The 22,196-nt window shown below is 41.5% G+C and overlaps 1 protein-coding gene across 2 annotated transcripts; it reads left to right on the top strand.

The window, feature by feature from the left end:
* The first annotated feature begins 3,737 nt into the window (after positions 1–3,737).
* LOC148320813 (uncharacterized) lies at positions 3,738–20,667 on the top strand. 2 transcript variants are annotated; one of them, XM_088318507.1, is made up of 3 exons: positions 3,738–4,123; positions 15,699–16,033; positions 18,810–19,376. In XM_088318507.1, the coding sequence occupies exons 1-3, from the start codon at positions 4,000–4,002 to the stop codon at positions 19,374–19,376; spliced, it is 1,026 nt and encodes a 341-aa protein (XP_088174633.1). In that variant the 5' UTR covers positions 3,738–3,999. The 2 variants fall into 2 exon arrangements, with proteins under 2 accessions (XP_088174633.1, XP_088174632.1); XM_088318506.1 differs by having other exon boundaries at positions 15,699–20,667.
* Positions 20,668–22,196: the final 1,529 nt, after the last annotated feature.

Below are 22,196 nucleotides of genomic sequence, written 5' to 3'. Positions count from 1 at the left end.
ATCGGGGATGTCGATTGTGGCTATGTAAAGCCCTTTGAGACTGTCTGTGATTAAGGGCTATACAAATAAAATTGACTTGACTTGACTTGACTCTGACACAGGGAGGTAAGCCTGTAGCATATGGGAGCAGGGCATTGACACAGACTGAAAGGGGCTATGCCCAGATAGAGAAAGAATGCGTAGCTATGGTCTCTGGTAGGCATCACCAAATGGCGGACCGCGCGATGGTTCGGACCGGACCCATGACCGATCTACGATGAATTTTTTTCAGGGCGCATTCGCAAAGGTTGGCGCTGCAATTCTAGTTAATACGGAAAAGGCGTCACTGATTTGAGCCAATCAAATCTTTTGTTTACGTTCCACTGCCAATTGCGCAGCAGATCGGAAGAAAGTGCTGCTGACAGTATGCCTTGCTAAAAAGTTAGCAAGGTCGATGCGTGTTGTTTTAAATGAACGGACTGAGAAATTTAGTTTCGTTCTGGCTGCAGCCGATTCAAAACCAGTGTGCATCATATGCTCACCGTCGCAACATTGCGAAGCGCCACTACGAAACAAAGCACCGCCCTTTTGTGCAAAGTTATACCTGAAGTTAGAGGTGAGCGCACGCAAAAACATCGAATTTTGAGTGCAGTGTAACAGATTTTTACATTTTAGTTTACAGCCCAGCGGCATGCAAATGAATGTTCACTAAAAGTAAACTAAAACATTCACTGATTGGGGAAGTTTTGAAGGAGTGCTTAAATGCGGTTGCACAAACATTATTTAAAGGAAAACACAAAGCCCAGATGTGTGAAATAATCTACCAAATCCCAATGGCCCTGACTCCGTTCCAACCCCGATTTAAGTCACTGGCAGGGTAGTCACAAACTCATTTTTCTCATTAAGAGCAGTTAAAAATATTCAAATGAAAAGGTGGTGTCAAAGCTCATTTTGAATTAGTTTTTCATGAGGACAGCCAATTTTATTGATTGTGTACTCAACATGTGACCTGTTTTATTTGGATAATTTGGCTTTCTGTTTTTTTTAGGATGATAACTCATTGATTTCAGATAAAAAATGGTAAAAGACGTTAACTCAATGCTTAGCACTTGATATATTTCCGCAGGAGATATTTTACAATTTTTTCCGGAAGTGGCACCCTTGAGTTCCTGGAGCCACATTTTCTTGAATGTGAAATAAAGGCCTTATATTTGTTTGACTGGCAAAGGTGTTTAATGGGAACATTGCTAAATATTTAGTATATAAGTGTGCTCTGTTGAAAATGACTAAATATTGAAACTATATAAAAATGCGAACATAGGCCAGACATTAAGGGAAGTTGGACCTTGGTTCGGACCGTTTAATTGGAATAAATTTTAGTCGTGGACCTTTGTGACTTTTAATTGAATAGCTCTGGTCTATGGGATAGAGAAGTTCCACCAGTACACGTATGGCAGGCAGGTGACGGTACAGAGTGTCCACAAACTACTGAACAGTCCGACTGGGAACACATAACTATAAACTAACAATCCCATTGTTACAAGGAGTGAATTCATAAATCTATCTACAACGGCTACAAAAAAAACAACAACTAAAATGCACGGTAAAAAACCAACAAACCATATCTGTATATTTTCCAACTAAGGTTCTATGGAGAAAAAACTTGTTCAACGGGTCCAACATCTTATTGTGTTTCTTGTTGTTAGTTAATTGATCGATTAAAATTTGCATGTTTGTGAGTTGTCCTCATCATGAGACATCTTACAAATGAAAGGTGCTTGCAAATTGAATGTATTATTATTATTATTATTATTATTATTATTAACAAAAGTGATTTTTATGCCAAGCTAGCAATTCGAGCATAGTGAAGATTCGTAGTCGTGGAAGTGAGAGTTGTATTGAAAAGACTACACCAGAGGTATTCAATTAAAAGTCACAGAGGTCCACGACTAAAATTTCTTCCAATTAACAGGTCCGAATCAAAGTCCAACTTCCCTTCTTCTGTTGGGTACAGAGACGCGCAGGACTGTAATGGTAGGAACCGAGCCCCAGCCTTTGTATTAGATCTCCTGTTAGGAATAAATCCGCTCCCGTGTGAAGTTGCCGGCTTCCTGGTCATCTTTCTCTCAAAAACGAGCGTGCATAATTGTTGGATGAATGTAGGTCGTGTTTGGTTAACCATTAATGGAGTCAGATAATTAATTCGAACTATTTTGGTAAACTATTGGTACATTTAAAGTTAAAAATTCCAACAGTTTGCATGCTGCTGGGCTGTAAACGAAAATGTAAAAATCTCTTAAACTGCACTTGAAGTTCGATGTTTTTGCGTGCGCTCGCCTCAAACTTCAGGTATAACTTTGCAAAAAAGGGCGGTGCTTTGTTTCGTAGTGGCGCTTCGCAATGTTGCGACAGTGAGCATATGATGCACACTGGTTTTGAATCGGCTGCAGCCAGAACGAAACTAAATTTCTCCGTCCGTTCATTTAAAACAACACGCATCGACCTTGCTAACTTTTTAGCAAGGCATACTGTCAGCAGCACTTTCTTCCGATCTGCTGCGCAATTGGCAGTGGAACGTAAACAAAAGATTTGATTGGCTCAAATCAGTGACGCCTTTTCCGTATTAATTAGAATTGCAGCGCCAACCTTTGCGAATGCGCCCTGAAAAAAATTAATCGTAGATCGGTCATGGGTCCGGGCCGAACCATCGCGCGGCCCGAATTCGGTCCGCCATTTGGTGATGCCTGGGCTATACAACCCCTCACAATTCTACAGTGGCCGACAGGGACAAACACACTGCAAATAGTTGGATGCTGCAAACAGATGAATGCTGCAAATAAAGAAAAACAATATGCAGTATAAAAGACAAATATACACATGCAAATTAAAAGCATATTCATAACAACTGCACAAGTGGCGAGTGTTTACAATTCAAACGTCTGATGATGCTAAAGATGGAGAAGCAAAATCGTGCGCAGGGGCACAAAACCGAAAAAGAAATGGAGGGGAGAGAAATTTTCCAGGCACGAAAACCCTCTTTTCAAAGTGGTTAAAAGACAGTAGGTAAATTGTGATGTGTCAGCGTAGTAAGAGCCACACATAGCTTGCAAATAATGAAGTTAGCGAAATTCGTTTTTGTTCATTATTAGTTATTGTACATATTCTTGTGTTTTTAATGAAGCCAATCACCTGCTGTAAAATAAAACGTTCAATATTTTTTTTTTAAATAAAAGTGTTATATTTCCCCCCAAAATTGTATTTATAGGCTGCCAGGATGGCCGAGTGGTCTAAGGCGCCGCGTTCAGGACCCAGTCTCCCCAGGAGGCCTGGGTTCGAATCTCGAATTTCCCCATTGTGGGACTAATAAAGGGAATATTATTATTATTATTATTATCATATAAAAAATGAAATTATAATTTTTTTTGTTGGGGGGGGGGGGTCCTATGTGTCTGCATACATCCCAGAAAGTAGGTATTTCCGCCCAGGTACTAACTTCGCGCCGCCTTCAGTCAATGCGTGCGCACAACCGAGTCGGACCCGAGTCAGATTTTTTCCGGGTTAAGTACTTTGGCACGACACAATTTGCAACACAAATGGCGCCATCTCTCGGTGAGTTGACGACAATGCTCCACACACGCTCCGTTGCTTCCGCACAATTTCCAGCAGCCAATCATATCACGGCGGGGTGTGTCCTGTCAAACTTCTGCCAATCAGCTTCTTCTGTGAAACCGGAAGAAAAACGGCCTTCGTTAAATTCTTCCGATTTAATGCAGAATGGACTACAGTTTTTACACAGGAGGCCCAGCACTACTTCAAATGACTACAACATTAAGTCTTTGTGTCCCGATAAGCTCGTCTTGGCGCGCGTTGATGCTTCTCGACGTACACATTTTAGCTTATCTTAGGTTTAATTTAGCCAAGCAGTGTTTAGCTTAGTTCGCTTGCTGCTAACAAAAAGGAGCACACGACTCGTCGCGAAGCACAGATCAAGTGCGAATTTGTTGGAATTGTCATTTCAAAATGTGTGCAAGAACCACACCCACGTACGAGGAAGAACTTTGTGGAATAAAAGAAGAGAACGAACAACCTCTTCAACTGCTGGGCGAAGTTTGCAAGCAGCCTCGTGTTGTGCTCCACAAAGCAGGTTTGTACACGTCTTACTCTCATTTGCTTTGTAAAGAATAACTTTACATCGATAGAAATGTGCACAACAACATTAAGTTGTTAGGGGAAAATACGTTCAAGGTTTTTGCCTCTATTTTCAGTTATTGACTTTTACTTGCAGGTCTTTTGAGCATTTGTTCATGCCAAATGAAATCAGTGCAGAGAATGTATGAAAAGAAAAACCATTAGTGGGGGGCAAACTCCATGTTGTTTGTTTTTTTTCTGTATAAAATTTTAACTGAATATTTAACATTTAAAAGTTTCAGGGCTTTGTATCTTGTTCAAGCCATTGCTTATGGAAGGATTTAGCCTGACTTTGAAAAATGTTTCACACTGCGGTAAAAAGATCAATGATGATTGATCACTTTTAGTGGATAAAACACAAAATATTAACTTAAAAATATCAAGTATGTGTCGATCTTATTTATTTATGAAATTTGTGCTCGCACAGTTTTGTGCATAGTTTCACCTCATTTGAAATACATTTAATGCGTCCATTCAGGGTTGCACAGATCTCATCAGTGAACAAGTGCTGCAAGGAATATATCTGAATCTTTGGTTTGCTATGGGCGTAAAAGGGGGAAAAAATCACATGCCCCTTTTCCACCAACATGCCCAGGAACATTTAGTTCCTGGTAATAAAGTTTCACATAATACCAAAGGCCTTTTTCCACCGCAGGAACCTTGAGAGGAACATTTCCGTTTACCAGAGTAAACTGAGTTGCCCTTTTGTTTACACCAAAAACATTTACTGGGTAGGTTGTTTACCCAGGGCCATTTTTTGGTAGCGACCAGGGCCAAAAGGAACTCTTACCAGGCCAAAAGGAACTCTTACCAACGCTGATTGGTAGATTGAACGTGGGGGTGTGTTTTCAAATCTGCTTCTGGCGTCGTTACGAAAATAATTTTTGTGTGTACTGGATATTTTGCTCTTAATCTACGTTTGTCCCGATAAAATGCAGCGCCAACGTTTTGATAGGTGGACAGATGAAGAGGTGCATGTCCTTGAGCCATTGAACATTCAAAGAAATTTTGAATCTGCCACGCGGAATAATGAAGTTTAGCATCTTGAAAGAAAAGCGAGCTTGATGTTAAACACACACGGTAAGGCAAATCAGCAAAAAGCTTAAAAAGTGCAAACAAGCATAAAACAAAGTAAAGGACCACAACAATATCAACGGAAGTGACCGGCGTTTAAGCAAATGGTAAGACCGCTTGGACGCAATTCGGCAACCAAGCAGCTCCAGTTGATGTGCGCCAACTCTGGACCAGATGTACTCTATGAAGGTAAACAACTTCTCATCAAATAAATACCACTGCTATTTCGTGTTTTTTCTGTTCTAACGGTTGTCTGCACTGCATTTGTTTCTGACTGTACTTTAATGGCACTAAGCTAGCGCTTTCAACACCGCGACGTCACTTGCTCTGAGCATCACCACCTTAACTCATTTACTACCATTGACGGCTAAATGCGTCCAAGATCCTTTTTTTTTTTTAAACACTTGGCTGGTAGTGAATGAGTTAATGTTTATACAAAAACAGGATACAGGATTTACGTATTCATTTAGAAAGCATTCTGTTCGTTTTTGTAATCCGCTGTATTATTCTGATTGAATCCAATAATTTCAGTGGTTTGAAGAAAATTCAGTGACCGTCTAGTCTGGCGGGTTATGTTACAGTTATGGTCAAGCCTTTATTAGTCCCCCAATGGGAGAACTACACTCGTGAAGTATTGAGTATAGCGATGCCCCGAAGATGCTGCTTTATTCCTTCAGTTATTAAAGCTAAAGGCATTGCGCAATGTATTTGCTGTTAGGATTAAAAGTATTATTGTCTTAATGCATTTTGGCTTACAGATATGACACAGTCAACTGAGTGTGCTGATTTTACTGCTCCATCTCCATCATCATCATCTACACCAGGGGTGGGCAAACTTTTTAATTGGTGGGCCACAATGGGTTCTAAAATTTGACAGAGGGGCCGGAGCAGGAGCAGATGGATGGAGTGTTTTGGTAACATCACCTCATCGGAGAAAAAAAATACATTTAATTAGGAATGGAAATGAACTAAAGCATTACAACAAAATGTCTGTTTGACACACCAGAATATTTAGAAAATAAAACATTAACAAGGTTTATTCATTTTTTTTCCCAAGTTTGGCGGCCCGGATTAAAACGTTTAACGGGCTGCATGTGGCCCCCGGGCTGTAGTTTGCCCACACCTGATCTACACACTCAAGCTGCCCGCCTCCAGCATCTCCTGTCGCCCACATTTGTCCATTAGCCTAAGATAATACATGCAGACAGCCTCAAGCATATCCTGCACATTTTGTTAAGTTTTGTAAGTTTCATTTTACAAAACGTGGACACTTAAATTATTTTCTGTTACTGATTTCACCATTATGTGTGAATCGGTAAGCGGAAAAGTGACTGGGATCAATTATTGCTTGAGTCCTTGAGTGTGGGGGATTTTCAGTCTGGATTTATGTCGGCCTTCAACAGCAGACTTGTGAATGTTCAAGCCCAGAAGAAAAGAAAAAAAGACAAGTATCCTGAATGTTTGCATTTTTAATCACAATAAGGAGTTGCAATGTGTGTATTTTTTTAAAATGACATTGCTGATCTGGGCATGCACACACATTTGAAAATACATCAAATACATCATCACTAATCATTTTTTATTATTCATTTAAAATTAATTCTCCCTACTTCTCTGTTCCAAGTGAATATTAATTTTACTGTACAGGGTTCGCGGTTAACCGCTTCCTTATTGCCCGGGGCAAGTGAAATTTGGCCACGGGCAAGGTAAAATTATGGGCAACTTACCCGACCGGGCAAGCATTTTTTTAAAGCAGCCAAAGATCTTTAATTTCGACGAAAACTGTGGTGTGATCTGTTTGTAGTGACTGTATGGTGATGGTTTAACCCAGACACCCCCTTATGTGGTGGTATGGTCCATTGGCCTTATCGGGGGCAATGGGGGGGCGCTACGGGGATCAGTTAGTTCAGTGAATGTCGAGTTAAAGTGAATGTCAATAAATCCCGCAGTATTGGAACTCGCTGTAGTTGCATGCTCATTTGAAGTTTGAAAAACACAACAAAAACCTACGATATTTCGGCCGAAAATTGACAGCCGTAGGTTTTCTTACCTTCTGCGCATCTTTCTGTGCATGTTTACAAGTGGCGACGAGTTCGTTCAAATCCGAACATTTCGTATTCCTCTGACATGACTAAAATAGCTTGAATATTTTTAAGTAGACAATTCAGTTGTGAGTAAGGAAGGGAGTAATATTTCATTACTAGCTGTTAATTCATTAGCTCCATGATGTGACCTGACATAGTGTCAGTGACTGTGTTCTGTTCATGCTATGAAACTTATGGAGGCAGCACCACAGGCATTGGTCTTAAAGGAATACAAAAATTTCCCACACTCATAATTTACTCATGTGATTACTCAATTAATAGGCTTTCCTGCACTTAAAATTGATCATCTGGATTGCTGTAATATCATTTTCCCAATTTAACATGCAGATGTGTTAATTATTAAAACTACAATTAACATTTTCAATAACTGCACAGGATGATACATGCTGTTGTGAGCAGGGTTTCATGGTTGATGATGAAAACAAGATTAATTTATGCTTATCAGATTATATGTTTATTTACATTTGTGGCACACATTTTACAACCATAAACATTTTATTCTTAGTTTAGCTTTCACAGGATCAGTTCTACCTGGCAGCTGCCAGCTCCTTATGGACATATGCTTCATTCACTGTTTCTTAATGCCTGCAACGTCTGCAACATAGAACTCATGAAGGAATAACATAATCCTGGGTCAGCAGACACCTAATTGTGTTAATACATGATACATTTTTATATAAGCAACCCTTATGATTGTAACGTATTTTTAATTCTTTCTAGGCAGGAACTGTCCGAACAAAAAATTCATGCAATTTGTTATTAGACACTTTGTCATACAAAAAGTCACTCAGGGCAAGGTAATTTAATCTTCGGGCAAGAGAAAAAAAATTGTCACTTGCCCAAGTTGGGCAAGTAATTTGGCCACTCGGGCAAGGCAAATTTTAGTGGCACTTACCCGATGGGCAAGCAGTTTTTAAAGTTAACTTCGAACCCTGCTGTATTTACAAATTTTCGTGATAGCTGTATGGGCTTGCTGCCCCTCAGCTTCCACGATTGTGGGTCAAGTAATGTCACCCCATTCGAACATGAAGTCATCCCCATTTACTGAAAACACATTGTGCAAAACACATCATGTTATGACCATTGACTTCACGTTCGCGTTTCAGCAAGCATCGCCACCTTCCTTTTAGTCTCCCGAAAGCATGCTCCGCTGTGATTCTGGCTCTGCTTGTTTGATTATTATAAACTACCTGCTGGCTGGTAAGTCTGCCATTGTCAGTAAAAGGCTTCAGAAGCCAGCCTTTCAAGGCATAAGATGCATTACCAAGGAGGTAACATCCGACTTCCTGTACACATATTTTTTTGTCTCTTGGGGTTACAGCAAACCCCTATTGATCAGATCCCATTACGCAGACAAACAGAGTACACATGCACCATGCAGGCTCCCTGCAGCAAAAAATTGTCCCCTTTCATCGACCACAGCCTGCAGAATGATGGCACGCCAGCCTTTTCGGTTGAAATATTCTGTGTGATACTTCTCCGGGCTAATACTGGGACTGTGGGAACCATCTATTCCACCCAATACACTGTGGCAGTCCCCATCTTCTCTCAAAATTTGAAACCTTGTCCTTTAACTTGTCGGGGCTGGGCAACTCTGTGACTTTGGTCAACAGCTCCCTGTTTACCACATCACAGAATTAATCTAAGCGATGCTACACTGTTGTGATGCTGATGCCAAACAAATGGGACATACTCCTGTACTCTGAATGGGTTGCAAATTTCCACAGAGCTATGGCAATCCTCTTTGGCAGAGGAACACAAAAGCGTTACTTGGTGTCCCTCTTCTCCAAGACGACGACAGAGATAATTAAATGTTTCCTTGGATATGCAGAAATCTTAATCCGTTGGATGTTGGAGTACAATACCACTACAATACAACTTTTATTTATTTAGCGCATTTGGTTGAACGACTGCTTCCCACGGTTGGGATGATCGGGTGTGCTTCCAGACACTGTGAGGAGCATTCCCCAGTTGGTAGTAAGCATGTATCTGAAACAAAAAAGGCACAACTTAAATTATTGACTGGTAGCTATGGGTGGAAAACTTCAAATTTATTGGGGTTATGTGATCCGTCTTCCGAGATCCAGTTAAAAGACGAGCAGCATTTTGCACTTGTTGGAGGCACTTGAGCGAGAACTGGCTGACTCCAAAGTAAAGTGCATTACAGTAATCTAGCCCATGCGTAACAAAGGCATGGATTACTGTTTCTAAGTGCTGCTGGCAAAGAAAGGGCTTCACTTAAGCCAGCTGCATAAAATGAAAAGCTGGATTGAACAACAGTACTGAAGTGAAGTTTGGAAAATTTCACTGCACACCACCAAACACCAATTTACAAAAAGTAATAGAAAAATAATATATTTTGTATGATCAAATAAAAGATAATTTACTTGTTCTGTCTGTAACTATAAGTCACTGTTATAAATAATTACTTTAACTAAGCATTATCCAAACCACTTATGCCCCTACATTTGGAACGCGTTCTTCGTATATAAATTCCGACGTCATTATAATAAAAACATAGACACATAAGGCAAGTTATATCGGTTAAAATTGTACCGGTTAGGGCTGCATGATGTGCGGTTTGAACATTGCGATTGCGATTGCGATGAGCGCATGCGCGATTGTCACATCGTAGGACATGCGATGTGTTTGTCTTTTTTTTTTTTCTTAGCGCACGCAAAATTTGTTTAGCTTCATACAAACGGCAAGCTACTGTATGCTCTACAAAGGCTGTCTCCATCACCCCTTCCCTCCTGCCAGTCACTGGCCACTCCCCCACCCCCTCCACTCTGTGGTCTCTGAAAACACTAACAGGCGACATGGAAGAGACAACGGCGGCAGTAGATTTAGCCCCGAAAAGAAAGTCAACATCCGAAATAAGGAATTATTTCTGCCATAAAAAGGAATATGCAACACACAAAAAACCCTCTGCTGACAGTGCCTCGCCATTTTTGCTGCAACACAAGGTAATACAACAAACCTTTCCGACCCTTTGAATCGCTATAACGAGCCCCTTTAAAACCAGTTTAGACTCATTAGTGGGACCTGATGTAAAATCATCTACTCAAAAAACAATGACAGAGGCCTTTATTATAACACCTTATGATAAGAAGTCCAAACAGCATTGACAAATCACGAATGCAATAACTTTTCACAGGGCGAAAGCAACTCAACACCTTCACGAAAGGTTGAAAAAAATGATCCGCACGCTCAACAAAAGGTATAAAATGCAGAGGTGCACGTATTTCTATCAAGTGGCCATCCCAGAGCTGTATAATAAACATAGCAAAGTCTTCCCAAACAGAGCTATTTGAGTCATCTGTATCGCAATGTACATCGCAGCCGCCCCAAAAATCGCAATGTATTTTTTTTCCAATATCGTGCAGCCCTAGTACCAGTTGACTTCTTCGATTTTGCTGTCCTCGACGTCTCTCTTCCTCCACACGGTCGAGATGGACTATTGCTTGCAAATTCTGTCTTATTCTCGCATGAATTTGTCTTTGCGTGTTGGTGATCAACGCCCATTCCCTTTCACATGAAATTATCATTGTTCTCTCTTAGAATCATTTTGAACACGAGGACAAGTATCACCAGCAAATCCCCCTCCGTCGTTGTGAAATGTGTCGCAACAAATGACGAGCTGGGCTTGGCGGGTCGCCTTTTTGTGACGTAATCGCTATTATTTGGCCTTAAGTTTTCTACCGCCACTTACTGAATGGGAGGGGTAGTGCAGTTGGATTTTCCATTGCCGCTTACGTCATAAAATGCATTTGTATGAACTTCCAAGAACTATTTGACGCTGTAGAGACGCTAACAACCAGGGCCATCGGAACCTTTGTTACCAGTAACTTATTCTATCAGGAACTAAATGTTCCTGGGCCATGTTGGTGGAAAATGGGCCAAAGTTCCTGTGGCCCTGGCGGTTTGCATCTCCACCACAACTCAAAGTTCTTGCTAAATCATGCAAATGACATTGATGGGAAATCAGTGGGAGTGTTACTTTCTAACTCATTACTGACACTCTCTGGCTCAGTGATTATTGTGCATGTCTGCAACACATCCTGCACCCGTCAGAAAATTTTGCCGTGTGAACGTTGACGCGCGCATTCTCTCTCCTGATTGGTCTATTATGTCTCATCTTGCAATGACTGTTTTCCGGCAAATTCCGCCATTTCGAACAAAGAAAACATGGACCAAGTAGATGAGCGACTGTGCGAGCAGGTGCGCAAATATATTCATCTGTATCAGGGGTGGGCAAACATTTTGATTGGGGGGCCCCAATGGGTTCTAAAATTTGACAGAGGGGCCGGATCAGGAGCAGATGAATGGAGTGTTTTGGTAACATGACCTCATCGGAGAAAAAAAATACATCTAATTTGAAATGGAAATGAACGAAAGCATTACAACAAAATGTCTGTGTTTGAAACACCAGAATATTTAGAAAATAAAACCTTAACAAGGTTTATTCATTTAAATTTTTTTTCCAAGTTTGGCGGGCCAGATTAAAACTTTTAACGGGCCGCATGTGGCCTACTTTGCCCACACCTGATCTATATGATGCCAAAGTTCCAGCTTTTATAAAGATGGCCAAATGGCAGCCAACTCCTTGTGTGACATTTCCGCAGCCATAGGCTTGAAATTGTTGGAGTGCCATGAAGGTGGAAGTTCTAGAGGGACAAATTTGCCGTAGCGACCCCCCCGAAACTGCATCAGATTTTCAAGACAACCTGTGTGGGTGTGCGAGAGTGTGAAGGCAATTGACGCAGTGACAAAAGCACGGACATTGGACACTGGAGTATAAAGAAGCCTGTAGTCAGGCTGAGAGAATGTAAATTTCTGATGAAAACCTCAACAAATAGAGACTATGATACCAGGGCCCCTTTAATTCTTTAAGGTATATACACATTAACAAAGACAATTAAGGTGACTTTTCATTCAACTTGAATTAAAATTTGCAGCTTGTACCGGCATTCCTGACATGTTTATAAATGATGGAGCGACTGAAATTGAAGGCGATACTTTTAGCTGTAAATGTTTAGTGTATTTTAAAGTGGAATAAAAAACTATCAACTATCTATAAATACAAAAATATATGCTTGTAGAGGTATTTCACTTGAAGGATTCTTATTATTATATCAATGAAATTGTGATAATCAATGGTAATGGAACAATCAATTAATGCTGGCAGGTTTACACAGACTCGGCTGAACAATTCATCGTTTTGGGGCCAAAATCGCAATCTCAGACATGATTTCGAGATCATCAAAGCTGCGGTTTGTGCCCCATGTTCACGAAGCAGGTCACGCCTAACTGATTAAAAAAAAAAATAGTCCCAAAATTAATTTTTTTCGCCACTGCTTGAATGCTAGGTGGCAAGATATCTTGCATTACAACACAGACTTTATTTGAACTATATGCAAGTCCGTGTAAAGCAGCAGCAACGAGTAAAGCGAATGAGGCTAACCGTGCTAATTGCTAAAGTACATTACAGCGTCGCGAAGGACCCAAAATAAGTGCTTAGGTGTACTGCACCGTCGACTTTTCACAGAAGTCTGGTTGGAAATGCGTTAGGCCTTAGAGCCAACAGCAATGAACAGAAATGTTGAATTTCAAATCAAGATGTATCCAGACACAGACAATGGTAAATTAGCAATTTAGCAAGCGCTCTCAGACCGGAACACACAGACGTCATGACGAAGAGGTTCGATGTCAAAATTATATTAAATATTCATCTCAATAATATTTTCACTATTTTGCACCACAGAGTACAGAATTTTGATATCTACACAGGAATAGGTCTCAAAACTACATTTTAATAAATTTTGCTTTACTAAGGGACAATGATTTTATTGACCTACCGTATTTTTACGGCCATAAGACGCGCTGCATCAAAGGGCGCAACACCAGTTGAGGGTGCTATTTCCGTATTTAATGCATATACTAGGCGCGCCGCCCGACAAGGCGCGAGCTGGCTAGCTGTAGCCAGCTCACCAGGACTCAATCCCTTAAGGGATCGCTGCCAGAGGTATCACCCCAAGTCAATGACAGATGTCCTGAAACTATAAGGAATCACTGCCAATAACACTGGCTCTAACCAATAAGAGGTGTCATGGCAATACGACTACTAGACAACGTCACTGGTCACCACACTCCTTAGAGTCACGGTTTCAAATCAAAACCAAAAAAACTCAGCATACAAGCAAACAATGAAACAAAGAAATAAGATTAACACAAAACATGTATCTCTCATGCCATCTATATACCCAAAAGAAATAAAAATAAAGAAAGATTATAGCAATGGCTTCTTGGGAGCCACTCAGCCTTAGCCAAATACAGCAATGGCTTCTTGGGAGCCACTCAGACTCAGCCAATCACATGGCTGTTTAGAGAGATGTGCATGTTGTGCTTTGGGCTTTTTGCAGTCTGTTGTCTAAATCTGGGACGTTTCTTGCTTGCAATAACATAAATGATAAGACAGACTACAACATTGTGGACAGCTGCCCTTTTGTCCAGCTTTCTCCTACACCATCACCCAAACACCATAGTCACATAATGTATTAGTCACAGTCAATTCAAAGCATAGATTACTCAGACTTTGACCAGCGGCGTGTGCTAACATGCACTCTGAACAGCCCAATGAGTAAAAAGGCTGATGGTCGAGAGTGATGCTCAGTCCATATAATAGGCGCGTCGCTTTACAAGGCGCCTCGTTTGTTTTGGGGAAGATTTGGGACTTTAAAGTGCGCCCTATGGTCCGGAAAATACGGTAATCTGACATTTATGTACTATGAACATGTACATTAGTGCAAAATATAAAACATTTTTGGGTTTTAAAAACGCATTTAATGTACACAATTGCACATAAATACAAAATTATACTTGACAGAGAGTATCCATCCATCCATCCATTATCTGTAACCGCTTCTCACTAGGGTCGCGGGGGGTGCTGGAGCCTATCCCAGCTATCTTCGGGCAGTAGGCGGGGGACACCCTGAACTGGTTGCCAGCCAATCGCAGGGCACACAGAGACGAACAACCATGTGCGCTCACACTCGTACCTAGGGGCAATTTAGAGTGTCCAATAAACCTGCCATGCATGTTTTTGGAATGTGGGAGGAAACCGGAGTACCCGGAGGAAACCCACGCAGGCACGGGGAGAACATAAAAACTCCACACAGGAAGGCTGTAGCCGGGATCGAACCCACGACCGCTGTTGTCTCTCACTGTGAGGCCATCGTGCTAACCAGTCGGGCCACCGTGCCGCCTTTGACAGAGAGTAGTTTTTAAAAAAGTGCGAAACAACTACCTCCTCACAAAGCTACTTTAGTGCATTATTACAGTAATAGCTTTTATTGTTTTTAATGTTATAATGGCATTTTCTGTCATGTTTGTAAATGTACATTGTGGGGGAAAATCGCAAATTAAATCGAAATTGCAATATCTGTCAGAAAAATCGCAATACAATTTTTTCCTAAAATCGTTCAGCCCTTAACACAAACTGCAGTTGTTACTGATGCACCTGTGAAGTTGTTTTATTATCGAATTCATATTGCATACTTATAAAGTCTCAGAGTGTGAGCAATGTAAATTGTGTCCCCTGAAGAACCCTTTCGCCCTGAATTACTCTTTTGTATTATCTATAGATCTGACTTTGTCCATTTGCTGAACTCCCGAGATTTCCAAGAAACCAGACGAACAAATTCCAATGATTTGCTTGTGTCTTTATTGAGTGTCTTTTCTTTTTGGAGAGAAAACGAAAACGCCGTGATTAAGCGCAATTACTCAATTCTTAGCCAAGGGCAAGCCTCTGGTGCTTGAGATCTATATTGTGACCAAAATTCCAGCATACTCTTGTTGGACTGTGAAGTAGCACATGCGTTCTAGCTGTTCCATGTGAAACATGCGTATACAAAAACTGTGTTTTGGTTTTTAATGCACTTAAGTTAATTGACTAATGTCTCCATAATTCACAGTTGACGCTACAAAATGTTAGGGTACCCCAAAGGGCGTTCCATTAGACTCAAACAATAGCCTGTGTGCTAAACAACAGCAAGCTTCGGAAAATGACAGACCCTATGTCAGGAAATAACTCGGGCATCAGCCGCAACGTGCTTCCTTTTTAAATGCTTGTTTATCACCGCCGTCTTGCAACAACGGTAGGTTTGCATCATCTTTAGTAATTTTGTGAAACCCCCAACCCCCATGTTCTGGTCCCAGTCCGGGTGGAAAGGATTGCTCTGTGTGTGGCAGGTACAAGTCAAGGTAGCATTGTAGAAACAATAATTGACAAAGTAAATGCCTGAGGTTTGACTTGACCAAACCAAATGTGTGTTGTCTTATTGTGTCCTTTAGTCGTCAGTGAAAACTATCGTCATTCTGTGAAAGAGGAGCCAGACTTGACTCGCATCAAAAAGGAGGAGGAGGAGGAGGAGATCAACAAGTCACCACTGACCTTTGTTCCTTTAAAGACTCGAGATGAAGACAAGGGTGAGAGTGAGGACAACAAAGGGGCGGAGCCTCCAAGCAGCAGCTCAAGTCATCACATGACAACAGATGGTGATGCAGACCCCTGGGGGCCGTCACAGGCACAGAGTGATGACACATCATCACACGCTCCTGATGATGATGATGATGATGATGAACAAGCCAAAGGTGATCGGGCATGTCACACTGACAACAAATGCTGGGTATGTTCTCAGTGTGGGAAATCATTATCTTCAAAGTTCTCTTTAAAACTGCACACAAGAACACACAGTGGAGAAAAACCTTTCACCTGCTCAGTTTGTGGCAAAAGCTTCCTGCAAAAGTCACATTTAACAATCCACACAAGAACACACAGTGGAGAAAAATCTTTTGCCTGCTCAGTTTGTGGGAAATGTTTCTCTGGAAAGTCAAGTTTGATAAACCACACAAGAACACACAGTGGAGAGCGACCATTTTCCTGCTCAGTTTGTGGCAAAAGCTTCTCTCGTAAGTCTCATTTAACAAGCCACACAAGAACACACAGTGGAGAAAAACCTTTTTCTTGCTCACTTTGTGGGAAAAGCTTCTCTGTAAAGTCAGCTTTAATAGAACATAGAAGAACACACAGTGGAGAAAAACCTTTTTCATGTTTAGTTTGTGGCAAAAGCTTTTCTCAAAAGTCACATTTAACAAGGCACACAACAACACACAGTGGAGAAAAACCTTTTTCCTGCTCAGTTTGTGGCAAAAGCTTCTCTGTCAAGTCACATTTAACAAGGCACACAAGAACACACAGTGGAGAAAAACCCTTTACCTGCTCAGTTTGTGGCAAAAGCTTCTCTCTAAAGTCAACTTTAACAAAACATAGAAGAACTCACAGTGTGGAAAACCCTTTTTCATGTTCAGTTTGTGGCAAAAGCTCCTCTATAAAATCCAATTTAACAATCCACACAAGAATGAGCAGTGGAAGGCAAGCCATTCAGTTGCAGTGTTTGTGCGAAAAGATTCGCCACTAAACAGTATGTAAAGCGACACGAGTGGGCTGGTGAGAATCGCAGCGATCCTTGAAGCTTCCAAAAAAACCTGAAGGGACTGAATTTTGGAAAGCTCTATTAAAGACACATTTTATTAGTGACAGAAGAACCATTGTGTCTCAGTGATGGTGAGTTTTTTTGTGTTTATATTAGAGGTGTCAGAAAAACGCGTTATTAATGGGATTAATCCAACCCCTTTTTAATGCCGTCAAATCTTTTAACGAGCAATTAAGACTCATCTTGGCCTAATAAACAATGTAGTCCTATGACGTAGCGCTGACGCTTGCGAGACTGAAAAAAAAACATCAAGCACGCGAAATTTAGGACACGTCTGCATGGGCTTGCTCTGCGCAGTTTTCGCCGGTTTATTGAACTAAAAGCATCATGGCGAGTGGTAAAAAATACGCAAATTCAATTTGAACGGCAAGTTTTTTTTATAAAAAAAAAAAAGTCACCTAATGGTGTCATTGATAAGAGCAACGTCGTTTGTGTGTATTGCCATCGTGAACTGAACTCCCATCGCAGCACGTCCAGTTTAAAATACCATTTGATGGCCAAGCACACCGCTGATGCCAATTCTCCAGCCCCTTGTCAAACCCAGGCATCTATGAATAATTTGCGACAGAAACTGATGGATGGATCAACTAAAAAGAGACTCACCGAAGCCATAGCTAAGTGGGTGGCCACTGCGTGTTCGCATCGTGGAGGGCGAAGGTCTGGCTGAAATACTTTGCATTGCGTCCAACAACTGCACTTACGATTTGTTCTCGAGACACACAAATGCAACCCACATTCAAGACTGGCAGGAAACGGAGAAGGTGGGAGCAGTCGTGCTCACCGGTGATTACTGGACTTCCCTCAGTAACCATAATAACCTCGGTGTGACAGCCCATTACTTTGACCCATTTTATTTGCACTTTGTTGGCATTTTATATTTCTTATATTACTCCAATTTGATCCCTTAGAAAGGCTGTTGAGATGCTGTTTTGTGTAACTTTTTTGTGTTAGTCAAATCCAAGCTTTGTTTTTTTTTAATTAAACAAAAAGTATTTGCATGAAAACAAAAAAATCAATTCTCATATATTAAAGGTATTGCAATTCAATAAATTATCGAATTACATACATAGTATACAAAAAATGGGAGGGATTTTTTTTTACAATGAAAATGATTTTTTTATACAATTAATAAAATGTGTGATTAACTATGAGTTAACTATGAAAAAAATGATATTAATTAGGATTAAATATTTTAATCGCTTGACAGCACTAGTTTATATCAAACATCTAAATCGCTTCTCCACACAAGGGTCGCTGGGGTGCTGGACCCAGCTGTCTTCAGGCAGTGAGCAGGGTAACCCTGAATTGGTAGCCAGCCAATCGCAGTATATCAAGCATGTAAATGAAATTAATAGTCTTTGCCTGTAACATAATTTGTTAACATTATACATTTCGGTTGTGTTTTTACGTAATGGAAAAAGAGTGGCAAGAAACTGTCCTTATGAAATCTGTGCCTGCGACAATCATCAATAAAAGCACTTGTTCCACTTGCTCAACTGGCCATCATTACACAGTGCCAAAGTGTGAAGATTCCACGTGTCAATATATAAAATCTCTCACAGAAACCAAATTAATGGACTCCGATTCAAAAGATTTATGTGTGAAACTGACAACATCACAGGAGATTACCCAGGCTAAAGGCCACGTAAAATGTAATAACTCTCCAGGCAGTTATGGTATTTCTTCCAATTTTTAAAAGACCTTTTTTCCAAACAACTTGCATTCTTCTTGTTTGATGTCTTTTTGCAATATAAATGTAATAAAACTTCCTCCCACTCTAACACAAGGCCTGATAACTTTAATTCCAAAACCAAAGAAAGATGTTTTGACAATTGGCTTCCATATTGTTTACTGAATAATGACTACAAAATGTTTGCATCACTGTCTGGACTCGGACCTTCATGTGAAGGAATCTTTCTACGCATCTCTCCGGACCACCCTCTCTGCTGTGCCCCTGCATGACAAGCTGCTTCTCTTGGGAGATTTCAATGCAAGAGTGGGCAAGGACCATAAGCTCTGGCATGGCGTTATTGGGAGACAAGGTATCGGCAACTGCAACTCCAATGGTCTGCTACTCCTTGGTTTATGCGTGGAATTTCACCTGTGTATAACCAATACCATCTTCCGACTCCGCACCAGAGATAAGACCTCATGGATGCACCCACGCTCACGCCAGTGGCACCTGATCGACTATGTCATAACCCGTAAGAAAGGTCTAGGCATGGTCCTGATCACTAAGGCCCTCAGAGGGGCTGACGATTGTTGGACTGACCATCGTCCCATCTTCTCCTCTCTGCGTATCCGCCTGAAGCCAAAACCCAGACTGCATGCAAATCCTCTCCGAAAGAAGTTTCATGTCTCTGCGCTCAAAGATCCGGACACCGCCAAGGCTATGCCAACCGCCACGATACAAGGAATTTTTTCCAAGCTGTCCGTACTATCTACGGACCAGTACACACCCCCACTCATCCTATAAGGTCTGCTGATGGGGTACTCCTAAAGGAGGAAGTTGTTATTCTTGCGCGGTGGAAAGAGCACTTTGAAGACCTACTGAACCGGCCCGCCCAAGCTTCTGAAGACTTCCTCCGCGATATTCCTCAGTATCCAATCAAATCATGCATGAGTGTCCCACCCACTCTCGAGGAGACACGGGAAGCGATCAAACAGATGAAGCCCAATAAAGCTTCTGGTCCTGATAGCATCCCAGCTGAGCTCATACAGCATGGTGGGGGGTGTCTTCTGAGACGAATCCATCTCCTGTTCCTGTCGATTTGGGAATCTGGGTATATCCCCCAAGACCTACGGGATGCAACCATCGTGACCATCTTCAAGAAAGGCGACCGCTCCACCTGTGGAAATTACCGTGGCATCTCCCTGCTCTCCACCACTGGGAAGATTTTCGCCAGGCTCCTCCACAAACGCCTTCTTGTCCTGAGTGAGTCTGTTCTCCCAGAGTCCCAGTACGGTTTTCGACCAGGCCGTGGAACCACTGAGATGACTTTCTGCGCTCGCCAGCTGCTCGAAAAAGCCAGGGAACAACAGCAAACCATTTCAATGATTTTCTTTGACCTGCATAAGGCCTTTGACTCCGTCCCTCGTACTACCCTTTGGAGATTGCTTGAGAAGTTTGGCTGCCCCCATAACTTTGTCCAACTAGTGCGGGGCCTACATGATGGAATGATGGGCTCTGTCAGACATGGTGGTTCTCTTTCATCATCATTTCCCATTGCCACCGGGGTCAAGCAGGGATGTGTGCTCGCACAGACCCTTTTCTCTCTCTACCTGACAGCTGTTTTGCTACGTGTCAAAACGTCTAACCCTCACCTTGGAGTGCGTATCAGGTACCGGATGGGTGGTGGTCTTTTTAACCTGCGACGTCTGAAAGCATGGTCAAAGACATCGGAAGTGTGTGTCTCAGAACTCCAGTATGCTGACGACTGTTGTGTCCCAGCCTCCTCTCCTGCTGACCTACAGGAGTCTACTAACGCCTTTGTGGAAGCATATGAGAGTGCAGGCCTGGAAGTCAATGTTGGAAAAACAAAAGTCCTGGCGCAATTCCATCCTGCCCACCCTCTCCATCCTTTAGACATATCCATCCACGGCGATACAGTCGAAGAGGTCCCCAGATTTTGCTATCTCGGGTCTATGGTCAATAACGCCAATGACCCAAGCGAAGACATAAACAACAGGATTCGCCTTGCCCATCAAGCCTTTGGTAAGCTCTATAACCGTGTGTTCTCACAACATGGTTTGTTACCATAGACCAAGATTAATGTCTACAGAGCTGTTGTGATTCCAACCCTCACCTACGGGTCGGAGAGCTGGACTCTCTATTGGAAAAACATCAGGACCTTGGAGAGATTTCATCAGCAAAAGCTGCGGGCAATCCTGGGAATTGACTGGAAAGCATGCATCACCAACAACGACGTACTAACCCGTGCCGGCCTCCCAAGCGTAGAAGCGATCATCTCAAAGAACCAGCTGCGCTTCTTTGGGCATTTATGTCGCAGGAAAGACTCCTCCCTACCCAAACAGATGTTATTTTGTGCACTGGCTCATGGCTCTAGACTGGTAGGGGGCCCAAAGAGACGGCTGAAAGACCAGTTCAAACAGCTGCTCCTAAAGAGCAAGATTCCCGTGGACAACTGGGAGGCTCTGGCCGCAGACCGCGCAGAGTGGAGAGACACAATAGCCAATGGTGTCATAAGGTTTGAAGAAGGCCGGGCACGAGCAGCTGAAGGGAAAAGACGACAGAAACACCAACGCCTCTTGTTACCCCGTCCACCTCCGACAATTCCGTGTCCAGACTGTCCTCGACTTTTCCATTCACACCTTGGACTCTATAGTCACCAACAGGCACACAGACGGAGATATCAAAAAGGAAAGTGAACGAACAGATGAGGAGGACTGATCCTCGTTCTACGAGGTTGCCATGCCATGTCATGCCATATTGTTTACTGAATAATGACTACAAAATGTTTGCATCACTGTTTGCTCAAAGAATGACATTCTCTGCCTCCCCACCCTCACACCCACTCAGGACCACTAAGGACTCAAAAGGAGACGAGACATCTTACAGCAGTGCTTCTCAAATCGTCGTCGTCTGATGTTACTTGTTCTCTATGTCGTCAGATATATGCCAGAATTACTTAAGCGTTATGTCAAACACCTCAAATACAAACAGTCGATAGAAGGGCCTTATGCATTCTAACACGCTGTTCTTATTGTTTTAGTGATAATTACAAAATATATTTTTTCAAATATCATTGATTGGCTTAAGGTTATTGTCCCTTTAGTTCAATGTGTTTTGATTAATGTTTTTTTGTTTTTTTTTGATAATCAAAAATCACCTCTCGGAGTTGTGCATTTGCGTCTTCAACATTAGGTGTCGCCATGGAAGATGTTTTGCAATAGCACCGCGCTATTCTGTTTTTTTTTTACCCCACTTCTGAGTGACGATTGGACAGTACATCAGAATAAGCCTTATGTATGTATGTATGTATGTGTGCGCGTGCATGTGTGTATGTATATATGTATGTGTATATGTATGTATGTATCTGTATGCATGTATATATATATAATGTGTGTGTATATATATATGTGTGTATATATGTGTGTATATATATATATATATATACACACATGTGTGTGTATATATATATATATATATATGTATATGTATATATATGTATATGTATATATATGTATATGTATATATATATATACATGTATATGTATATATATGTGTATATATGTATATATATATATATATATATATATAAGTAAATATATATGT

This window comes from Idiotropiscis lumnitzeri, chromosome 16 (assembly GCF_059441095.1).
Source record: "Idiotropiscis lumnitzeri isolate Australia: NSW breed Sydney's pygmy pipehorse chromosome 16, RoL_Ilum_1.0, whole genome shotgun sequence".
Taxonomy (NCBI): Eukaryota; Metazoa; Chordata; class Actinopteri; order Syngnathiformes; family Syngnathidae; genus Idiotropiscis; species Idiotropiscis lumnitzeri.
This window is presented reverse-complemented; position numbering and strand designations above follow the sequence as displayed.